Below are 11,551 nucleotides of genomic sequence, written 5' to 3'. Positions count from 1 at the left end.
CGCATGCGTTTGGAGAACAGACCTGCCCTTTTTCTCCATGGCTGTTTTCTTGCCCCTCAGATGAACTACAGAGAAAACCATTAATTCTCCAACTGCTGAAGGTGAAACCTTCATGCAATCATTCATTCACTATACCAATATTTTTGTTGTGGTTTATTTTGGGAGAGAAAGAAAGCACGATCAGGGGAGGGGCAGAGAGACAGAGAGAGAGAGAGAATCCTAAGCTGGATGTCACCCTCAAGATTATGACCTGAGGGAAGCCAAGAGTCAGATGCTCAACCCACGGAGCCACCAGGCGCCGCACTCTGCCAGTATTTGTTGAGCACCTATGATGTGCAAAACTTTGTGCTAGGAAGTGGGGAGAACATTGGCCCTTAGCCCAAGTCTGAACACAGTTAATGGGACACCACAGATTGTAGAGAACTGTCTGGTGTAGAAATGAATGAATGAATAATGACCACGGCAGTCTTGCCTCCAGGGAGCTTGTCACTCCCCAGGACAGAAATTTAGATACACTTCTTGGCTCATGTGGGGAAAGAAAAAAATTGTTAAGATCAAGGCCATTACCAATTTGGTACAGATTAGTAGCTTATTGGGGCATTAAATAAGGGTGCCAGGGTTTGAACCATGAGCGTAGGTAAGTCAATCCCTTAAACCTGTGATTCAGATTTCCCGGGGAGGAGGGGGGGCGGCATGGGGATAACAGTATCCGCGTCATAGGCTGGTTGTTAGAATTAAGTAACAATATATGCAAATCGCTTAGGACATTGGCACATAGTATATATAGTGCAATAGCTATTCTTATCGTAAAAGCTAATAATTATGAACACTGCGGTTACTTTGAGTCACCCAACTTCACCGATGCCCTCCTCAAGGCTCCGCGCACAGGTTTCCCATTCCCGCCCACCATACGATACTGCGGGCTCTCCTCTCGCTCCGCCTCTTCTCCAAGGCCGCAGGTCCGTAGGTGCGTGATGCACGCCGGGCCTCGTAGTTCGTTTGCAGAGTCCTCTCGGCGGGGGCCTCGCGGGAGGACTGCATTTCCCAGCATTCCCCGTGGCGGCGGCCGTAAAGCGCGGCGGTCGAACGGCCGGTTCCGGCTGAATGTCAGTGCGGGGCTGTGGGCCGGGGAGGAAGGTGGTTGGCGGTCCCTCTACCACCTCCGCCGCTGCCTCCTCCGCTTGCGCTGCCGCTGCGGGCGCTCGGTCGCTCGGCCGCTCGGGCATGAGGCCGTGAGGCGCGCAACGGGTCGGGGCCGCCGACATGTTTGGCCGCTCGCGGAGCTGGGTGGGCGGGGGCCACGGCAAGTGTTCCCGCAACATCCACTCCTTGGACCACCTCAAGTGAGTGTGTTTGTTGGGGGGTGAGGGGGGCAGGCCGCGGGGCTGGACGTGGGAGTGGGGCGCATAGCCCCGGACCGGGGCCTCTGCGAGGTGTGAGAGCGAGGTGGAGGGCGGAGAGAGACGCCCGGGAAAGACTGCGTGGTGGGTGGTTAAGAGCGAGGGCTCTGGAGTCAGGGCGCTTGGATTCGAACCCTGACACCGTCGCTCCTCGCTGTGTGACCTTGGGCAAGTGGCTTAGCTTCTCGCAGTCTCGGCACCCCCGTCTGTAAAGTAAGGGGAGGAGATTTCAGTTTATGGATGCAGACTTCGTTGTTGCCGGGGGGGGGGGGGGCAGCGGTGGGCACCAAGCTTACCAGGGTGGTACTTCTTAGGCTGGACAGCTTAGGAGTCAGAGAGCTGGACCCAGGAGTCAGATCAGGGTTTGAACGTAAGTGCGTGAATTTTTAGGCCTCAGTTTCCTCGGTTGTAAAACGGGTATAGTGACAGCACCTGCTTCTTATCGTTTTGAGGGGAGGATAAGAGAATGCACGCAAAACTGGAAGGACGCACGAGGGCTCAATGAACGACAGTAATGAAAATATTTTTTTTCCCCCTTGGGGGAGACTAAGGGGAGGACTATCAGAAGTAGAACTCTGGGGGAAGGACAGGTGGCAGACGTGGTCCTGGGAAGCGGAGCGCATCACACCTGCATTCAGATCCTGATTCCAGCACTTAATGGCTGTGTGACCTTGGACAGATTACTTGGCCTCCTTGAGCCTCTGGTGCCCCCTCTGCAAATGGGGATAGTGAACCGTTGTGCAAGAATTCAGTCATGTCATGCATGGAGAGACCTTGATCCCGTGTCTGTTACACAGTAGGTGGCTGATGGCGGTCACTGTGTCTATCAGCTAGGGAAGGCCTTCCTAGACCACCCTGCCTCAAGTGCTTACCCACCTCCATTCCTTTCCATCTGATCTTCCTCTTGATTTCATTCAATGCATAGCTCCACTGTCTGCACTTACCCCGCTTGTTTTCGCTCCTTTTCTGTCTGCTCCTCAACTGTTAACTGCCAGGGGAGAAGAGACCCCTTTTTTTGCTCACAGTGGTATTCTCAGCATCTCGTGCTGTGTGCCTGGCACACAGTAGGAGCTCAGTGGCTACTGAAAGAATGAAAAAAAAAAAAAAAGAATGAATTGGGACAGGTGCAGAACATGTAGACAAACCTGGAATTTTTGGTGTGTGTGTGTGGGGGGGGGGGGGTGGTGGTTTGGAGGTGCTGATGGAAAATGGAGAGTTGTGCGGAGGGAATGATCCCAGGGAGGAAAATATAGTGTGTGGGGTGGCAGTTGAGTTAGGAGAAGGCAAACCTTTGGTGGTAAGAAATAGACTGGTTTCCGGAGGGAGCTCCCAAGATTACTAATGGGAAGGAAGAAGGATGGAGGGGGGAGGCGGGGAGCAGTAGAAGGAAGATGGGGGCCCAGGGAAAGGATTGGGGGGAGGGAAATTAGATGGGGCTTCTCATTTGGCCAGGGGTGAGGATCCTTTGCTTCTCAGCTGTGTCCTTTCTAGCGTGGAGCAGGCGTTTAATAAATGTGTGTGAGTCTTGAAGAGTAGGAGGCAGCAGGGATCAGGATGTAGTAAGGAATATTTTTGGTGGGGGGTGATGAGAGAGAGGACACAGGGAGGAGAGAGGCATAGACAGGGTAGGGGTGTGTAGGGAAGCCAGGAATCTTAAACGGGAGGGCAGCTGGACTGGAAAGGGAGAGGCGTAAGGATTTCAGGAATTTAGAGAGTGGGTGGATGTGTCTGAGACAGGGAAGGATGAATATCTAAAGGAGGTTGGGCCTCCTGCCAGCGTCCAGTCACCTGCAGGCTTTCCCCTAGCTCTGCCTGACTCTAGCCCTTGTCAAGTACCTGAATGATTATTGAGTGCATTTTCTCTGCCAGGTCCTCGCTCAGGACTTGTGTGTGTTATTCCTGAGTCCTCACAAGTCTCTGAGGTGTAGGAACTGTTACTCGTTTCCGTTTTATAGAAGGGGAAGCTAAGGTTCAAAGAGGCTGTCACTTGCCCCAAGGTGACAACAGCTGAAACGGGTCAAAGCCAGGGTTTGCCCTTGATGCCTGTACCCACTGCACTGTCTTTCCGAATGAAACTTCCTCCCAAGTTGGTTTGGGAAGCGACTCGCAACTTGGCTCAGTCTCTGTGCCCAACGGAGCATTTACCCTCCGGCCAGCCGAGGGGATGGTAAAGGTTCTCAGATTCCTTTTACGTATCTGGGCACTGCCCAGTTTCACTGTTTAGGTTAAAAGGCCATTGGGTGCTTTTGGAAACCCAAGCTGCCTGTCCTGGGTCAGGCAGATGAGCTTAATCCATATTACAGTCTGAGCAACTCGGCGATTTACCTATCGGTGTGGGACTTGGAAGATCCCAAGATGACTTGGAAAAGAGTGCCGTAAACAGCTGGTCCTCACCCCAGCGCTTGTGACGTTCTTCATTTGGCTCCGATAGTAAACATCTTGGGCCTTAGGTACAGAACAGCTCATTCCCTGAGGGAGTTCACAGGCTGGTGGGGGAGACAGCCATAACACCCAGACTATACAGCGTGACAGATGCCAGGATCTCTGTGGGTCCAGGGTTCTGTAGGAACCCTTGGAAGCCTTCTGGGGGAGGCAACACCAGAGCAAAGTCTTCAGGGACAAGCAGGAGCCATCATGTGGGGCCGCAGGGTGTGGGCAGGGGGACCCTGGGTTTGTGGAGTTTCAAGGTGGCACTGGTGGTTGTAGGAAATAAGGGTGGAGGTAAAATGGGACTTGAGCTTCACTTGACACGAAGGGTGACCATCCCGGAGTGCCTGGGGTGGAGGGATTTCCCAGGACGTGGCACTTTCAGTACTAAAACTGGGAAAGTCCTGGGCACCTGATACAAATTGGTCAGGCTGCCACTGACAAGTGACAGTTCCTAATATATTCATGGCAGTGTGGGTGGAAAGATTAAGGTAAATAAAAGAATGTAGGATTGAAAAAAAAATTTTTTTTTTTTGACATGCAGGGTATCTAGGAACCCTCCCCCTTTTCAAAACAGACTATTTTTAAGAACAGTTCGAGATGTAAAGAAAAATTGAGAGGCTAATAACAGAGCCGGAATTGCTTTTGAACCACGTTATTCGTCATAATGTTCTCCGCTTTCACCCTGGAAAGGAGGCAGCCTGTTAGGATTTTACTTTTGCTAAATAACGGAAAACTGTGTGCCTGTGGTCTTTGTCTACCGACCTGAGTTAGCGATTTAGTTGAGGGAGATTGAGATAGTAAGAGGTTATTTGCTGCATGTCACGGGTGGGTGGTGTACTGCCCACACTGGTGGCACGGCTGTGACAGTGACTGCCAAATGCCCACCAGCGAGGAGAATCTTTGCTGACGCATTTGCAGGATTGCTACCGCGAGATCACCTTTAGCAGAAACTGCCAGTTGGCATGCTGTTGGTAGGACCGTTGTGGTGTTAGGTTATTTCGTTGCCTTCACTCTGATCACCTTTGTGTGGGCATCCACAGTCTTGGTCGCAAGTGACAGAAACCCACCTAGAACTGCCTTAGGCCCCAAATGGAAGGGATTGGCTCCGATCGCTAGCTACGCCACGGCTGAGTGCAGGTGTTCAGACAAAAGCTGTCAGAGTCTGTCTCTCTCCCGTTCTTGTCTCTGCGTATCTCCTATGTTGGTGCCATCGTTAGCGGGCTCCAGGCTTACATCATAGCCGTCTAGCAATCCGTGGGGAAAAGGGAGCATCTTTTCTAAATATTGCCAGCAGAAGTCCAGAAGTGAGTATAGTTGGACCACCTGGGGATCTCATGCCCATCCCTGACCCTTGGCCCTTGACCCTTGGTGCTGTACTTGGCCCTTGCCTGGAGCTGGGATGGCATCAGCTCCCCCCCAAGCTAGTGGACAGAGAATGAGAGACAGGGGAGGTTCCCCCTGGGAAAATCAGGGGTTATTACCCAAAGAGAAGAGGAATGTATACCTAGCAGGCAAATGGTCACGTATTCCTGGTACAGTCTACTTTTGCCTAAGAGAGCACTGATTATTTTTAAGGGTACAGTGTTGTCAGATTAATTTTTAGGATATCATATTCACCATATCACTCATAATGAGCCCAAGCACCCATCGTGTCAGGTCCGAGTTCTTCCAGGCCGTCGGAGTGCTCTAGACTCTGTTCCCATCCATCCAGTTCGGCATGAGGGCCCTGTAATGCAGGCTAGGGGGTCAGGAGCCTCCTTGGTAGGCAGACACCCGTTTTTAAAAAGTTTTTTAAATTTTATTTATTTATTTTTAAATATATATTTATGAGAGAGAGAGAGAGAGAGAGAGAGAGAGAGCACGCACGAGTGGGAGAGGGGCAGAGAGAGAGCATCCCACACAGGCTCTGTGCTGTCAGCACAGAGCTCGACAGGGGGCTCCGTCCCACAAACTGCAAGATCAAGACCTGAGCCAAGATCCAGTCAGAGGCTCAGCCAACTGAGCCACCCAGGCGCCTGGCAGACACCCATCTAAATGGGGATGTAAAGAGTGAGGGGTGTGCCGGGCTGTAGGGACGGGGTGGGAGGGACGATACTTTAGGCAGACCAAACCATGTTTGAGAAGCCTGGAGGAGAGAAAGGCTCAGGTTATTCACTAAGGGTGGTGTACGTGGGGTGAGGGGGCAGTGCAGGACCCCACAGCAGCCTCATGACGCGGGAGAGGTCACAGAGACATCTCCTTAAATTATGTGAAGGAATTCGGACATCAGGCTGAGAACAGTGGGCAGCCGTTGAAGAATTAACCAGAGTGCCGAGGTGCAGCCAGAGTTGGAGAGCCGGTTGGGGGAGGGCCCAGCAGGAGGTGGGCGTCCCTCCTGGGAAGCGAGGGTGGCAGCCGGCCCTAATCCGGGGGTGTTTCTTGTGCGGCTTCACGGACCTCCTCTCTCGCTCCCTGTTCCACACACCTCACACGCCCACCTGTCTTCATCTTTGCTCTCCCCTGGAGCTCCCCTCCCCTTCCTGCCCGTCCAGACGCCCACCTGCATCGTTGAAGTACCAGTTCTTCCATAAAAACTGCCCTGTGACTTCAGCCGGCAAGAAGCTCTACTGTCGTCTCTAATGTCACTTGTGGTGCCCACTGTCCCGCTCAGTGTGCCCACTGTCACGCACAGTCTTACCGTCACCAGAGGTAGACCAGCTGTTAGAGGCTCTGGGCTTTTCAGGCTTTATCCTGGCCGCGAGTTAGATGCCCGGGAAGCTGCCCAGGGTTCCTCAGGCATGTCCTTTTGCCATCGGAAGTGCTCTTGCGTGATCATGTGTTTGCCTCTCCCCATTTGAACGTAAGCCTCGTAAGGACAGAGGCCGGCGTGTCTTGTCCACCTGGGAATTGTTAGATGCCGGCACAGGGCCTGGCACACGATAAGTGATCAAGGAGTGTTTATCACAGGGTGAGTGTAAGAGGCAAGTCTGGCCAGGCTTTTCTCCACACCGGCCTGCTCTGGCCAGCTTGGTTCCAGTGCCCGTGCTGGAGCTGTGGCTTTGTGTAGGGCCAAGAGCCCTGCCTACACCCTCGAGTGGTTGCCAGCTCCCCGAATCTCGGACCCGGTCTCGCTGGCTGGCCCAGTTTGACATCTTTCTGGGGTGACTCATCGGGAGAAGCACCGCCTGTAACACCTTTCCCCAATCCTCTGGTCTGGTTGCAGCCCATGAGGAGCTGGGCCTTGTGCTGCTGGCCAAAAGGCCGGGCCCTGACCAGGGGTGGTTTTCAAGGCGCAGGGTGGATGCTGTTAGCAGTAGTCTTTCTCCCCCCCCCCCCCGCCCCGTGCTGAGCAGACCAAATAGACAAAGGCTCTATGTCCCTCTGTCTCTCCCCCCGCCCCCCGACATTGTTATTTGGGGCCTGGCTTTGGGGGAGCGGACTTCTTGTCTAGGCCTCTGCCACTCCTCTTACCCTTCAGCTTACGGGTCAGTTTCAGGATCTTCCAGTAGGAGTGTTCTAAGAGGCATATTCTGATACAAGTCATAAAACCCGTATGAACTTAGTGTGTCCGTCTCTGAAGTGGACATAATTGTTGTTGACCATAATGGTTTAACCTGTGAGATAAGTGGTTCTTGAGAGAGCAGGGTCTGTGGGGCAGAATTTGTTTACAGCCCATTGTCCTTGGCGAGGAGCGTCTGGTGTGTTGGTTGCACACTGGCAGTAGGCTGTGGTTTTCCACTCGCCAGGCATTTCAGACTCTTGAGCTGGTCTCCAGGTAGAGGTCGCTCATGGGCAGGGTTTTGATCCTGAGAGCCTCCGTTCTACAGAGCCTGTGCTGGGGATTCCGTGATGTTGGCTGTTGTCCAAAGAAACAAAGAGTCAGTTATGAGGACTGACCTTACAATCTGATATGTATTTTCATGCCTTTTTGGTTTGTTGTTTATCTGCTCGGTTTTCTTGCATGTAGGGCATTCATAACTTCATGTAAATGCTTGGTTAATAATAGCGTTTCCTGCATTGTCTGCATTTTCTATACTCTAATGGTTCTAAGCAGGGGATCTGGAGTCAGGCCGTCTGGGTCCCCTCTATCAGGACTCTGTGCAGGCCCTGGCCTCCCAGACCATCAGTCCTGCAGGATTATTGTAAGGGTTTAATTAGTGGTTACATCTGAAGCAGTCAGGAGGGCCGAGCAAAAGTAGGCTGCAACTGTTTTGTGATGGTGATGATAAGAATGTGCACACGCAGAGTTTGAGAGAAAATGTTTTCCTTGTACCAGTGATCACTGTAAGAGAAAAATCTGTCCTTGTGCCCTTGGAAACTCAGATAGGGTCACAGCCTTGCCCCCAAACACGGCCATGGTAACATTGTTGATCTTCTGAACAACGAGGAATCCAAATGTCCAGCAGAAGAGTAACTCCTGTGCTTGTTTTCTAAATAGTATACAATGTAGCCATTATAGATGCTTGCCGATGTTGTAACAAAAATGCTTTTATTACCCTAAATATGGGGAAGGGGGAAAGATGGGCATGGAAATGATATACAGCATGAGCTCCGCCATGTAAATATCCATGGCAAAGGAAGAGACCCAACTAAATACATTACACTCCAGCAGCGCTCCTGTCTGGGCAGTGGCAGGATTGACATCCCCTTTGTTATTGTTGTTGAAGTGTTCAGCCTTTCTCAACTTTCTGATTTTGAGTTTAACACTCATTTATTAAACTTGAGGCACATAAACTGTGGCACAGCCATAGTGGGAGTGAAAAGATGGGCAAGGTGCAGGTACAAGCATCACAGAAATTTAGAGATTGAGATGTCGTGGGTTTTTGCAACAACCGACAGCCAACATCGAGAAAATGAGTATTTCAGACACTGCCATTTACAACACCATCAAAAAACATCAGTTACCTACAAATAAATCTTAACAAAAGATAGGCAAGATCTCTCTGCAGCAAACGCTGAAAGAAATGTAAATGTCATGATGTTACTTTATTGTAAAGATGTCAGTTCCCTCTATATTTAGCTATAGATTTAGGGCAATCTTAAAGGAAATCTTAGCAAGTGTTTTTGTGAAAGTTGAGCAGGTGATTTTCAAATTGATATGGCAATGCAAAGGGCCAAAAATAGCCCGTGTAATATGGGGGGGGGGGGAGAAGGGAAGAAAGTCAGGAGCCCTTCCATTATCACCTGGTAAGATTTATCATAATAAAGCCGCAGTCATCGGGCATCATGGTATCAGCACAAAGGTCATGAACAGATCAGTGGAACTAGGGCATTCGGAAAGTCCCTGCAGGCGCGGTCATCTGATAAACGACAGAGGGGACATGAGAGTGCATGGGAGAAAGAGGACCTTTTTAGCAAAGGATGCTGCCGCAACTAGATATCCATATGGAAAAAGTGAATTTTGGCCAGTATGTTACACCATCCACAAAAAATCGGTTCCAGATGTACCCTAAGACAAACTGTGTGAGGGGCAAGGAGCCTCACGGAAATAGGTGCTACCCTGTCTCTACCTCCTGCCTCCCTCACCTGGGATGGAGAAGCGGGTCCTCTGGCTCATGGCATGACCCCTGCCCCCAGCTTCTGGGATCCATACGTAATCAATCTCGTGACTCTCCTTCCTTTGCGTGGGTGTTGAAACTACATCTTCAAACAAAATGACCCCCCCCTCCTCCACCCCCCGCGGGTTTCACTTCCTCAAGGTGGAGGCTCCGGTACTGAGGGGGGCTACCTGCCACCCCCATGTGGGTGGCCGCTGCCTCTTCATCCAACTGCATATTTTAGTTTTTTTCTAATGTTTACTTGTTTTTGAGAGAGAGAGACACACACAGTGTGAGTGGGGGAGGGGCAGAGAGAGGTAGAGACAGAATCCTCTGACTCTGAGCTATCAGCACAGAGCCTGACATGGGGCTTGAACCCATGAGCTGTGAGATCATGGCCTGAGCTGAAGGCTGACGCTTAACCACTGAGCCACCCAGGTGCCCCCAGCTGCATATTCTTAATTCAGCACACCAGCTCCCGCTTCTCAACACAGAAGGCTTCACCAAGAGATGTCAGGAGTTAGAAGCCAGGGCTGACCCTAGATTTTAAACTCTCCTCTCCCTACGGTGGTTTTTCAGAGCAGAGCCGCTTACCCGGGCCCCCAGGCCGCTGCTTCCTACGAGGCCAGGAGTGTGTTAGTGGGAGGCTAATGGATTCCATCCCCTCGGCAGAAGGAAACACCAGAGGGGGGAGGAGGATCTGCCTCCTCCCCCCTCCCCCCTCCCCCCTCCCCCCTCCCCCGCAACAACACCTGCCCTGGCATGGTAGGGGGCACACTGTGGGTTGTACCCAGAACGTCACTGATGGCTGTGGTGTGGGTGACGCAACTACTCTGAAACTTGCGTGGGAGCTTATTCGGAATGCAGACTTGGGGGTCTGCACCCCAGAATCAGATTCGGTGGGTCTGGGGTGGGGAGCTAGAATCTGCAGCTGAAACAGGGGTTTCTGATGCCGGGGTCCCGTGAAGCACAATTTGAAAAACTCCGCTCTTTGAGCTTCTTGGCGAAAATGCGCTGGAAGGGAACGGAGGCACGGATTCAAGAGCGGGTCCCCCCCCCCATCAGCTTCAGCGTGTGGGGGTCCCTTGGCACAGGGGGAAGCTGGCCTCCGGGCCCATATGCAGCCTCGCCCGGAGATTTGGGCACAGGTGGTGGAGATCTGTTTTTGGAGAGCTGTTCTAGTTGTTGTGTTAAAAGTCGCACGCAATCTTTAATGAAATGATTAAGTGACTGATTATACGGTCTTTAAAATCGAACAAACAGCAACAATATTAATAAATAAAACCCAGTCCCCTGAAGCCGATTCATCCTGTTGCATCTGCAAGGTTCTACCTCTCTATACCCTACCCATTTCTCTTTAATTTTTTTTAACATTTATTTATCATCGAGGCAGAGAGAGACAGAGCATGAGCATGGGAAGGGTAGAGAGAGGGGGAGACACAGAATCCGAAGCAGGCTCCACGCTCTGTGCTGTCAGCACAGAGCCCGACGCCGGGCTCGAACTCACAAAGTGGGAGATCATGACCTGAGCCGAAGTCAGACGGTCAACCGACTGAGCCACCCAGGCGCCCCTATACCCTACCCATTTTTAGAGATCTTCGATGGCAGGATCCTGGCTATTCTTTCCCTGCCTTGCTCTCGCCAGTCCCACCTCCAAACTGAAGGTAGCCATAAAAGAAGTCAGGAGGTGACCCTTCTTGAGTCACTTCCTCTTAGTGTCCCCTTTTCCTTCCCCAACCGTGACGGCTGAGGTTAGCCTGGAGGCGCCATCTTTTTTCTTTTAACGTTTTTTTTTTTTTTTTTTTTTTGCGAGAGAGAGAGAGAGAGAGAGAGAGATCGAACGTCCTTGAGAGTCACCATCTTTTTTTTTAACTTTTTTTTTTGCGAGATAGAGAGATCGAACGTGCTCGAGAGTCATCATCTTTTTTTTTTTTTTTTTTTTTTGCGAGATTGAGAGAGAGAGAGAGAGAGAAATCGAACGTGCTCGAGAGTGGGGGGTGCAGAGACAGAGGGAGACAGGCTCTGAAGTGAACTCTCTGCTGACGGCAGAGAGCCGACGCGGGGCCGAAACTCAGGAACTGCGAGATCATGACCTGAGCCAAAGTCAGACGCTTTACCGACCGAATTACGCAGATGCCCCGCCGTCTTAACGACTCTTCCAGTTTTTATATAAATTCCAGATGACAAGCGTAAGAGTCGTTTCAG

The 11,551-nt window shown here is 51.5% G+C and overlaps 1 protein-coding gene across 15 annotated transcripts in view; it reads left to right on the top strand.

The window, feature by feature from the left end:
• The first annotated feature begins 1,084 nt into the window (after positions 1-1,084).
• CLEC16A (C-type lectin domain containing 16A) overlaps positions 1,085-11,551 on the top strand; it is a 200,298-nt gene continuing 189,831 nt past the window's right edge. For 7 of the 15 annotated variants that reach the window (XR_009256567.1, XR_009256568.1, XR_009256569.1 and 4 more), the window contains exon 1: positions 1,087-1,343. Coding sequence is in view for 12 of the 15 variants with exons in the window: in XM_058710676.1 (XP_058566659.1) it covers positions 1,264-1,343 (80 nt within the window). In the remaining 3 variants the exon portion in view is untranslated. Of the gene's footprint in view, positions 1,344-11,551 lie in introns of all 15 variants that reach the window. The other 8 variants (XM_058710687.1, XM_058710677.1, XM_058710686.1 and 5 more) reach the window with 3 other exon arrangements.

The sequence above is a fragment of the Neofelis nebulosa genome, chromosome 18 (assembly GCF_028018385.1).
Source record: "Neofelis nebulosa isolate mNeoNeb1 chromosome 18, mNeoNeb1.pri, whole genome shotgun sequence".
In the NCBI taxonomy this organism is placed as follows: Eukaryota; Metazoa; Chordata; class Mammalia; order Carnivora; family Felidae; genus Neofelis; species Neofelis nebulosa.
The sequence above is the reverse complement of the archived record's forward strand: the minus strand, read 5'-3'. Positions and strand labels throughout refer to the sequence as shown.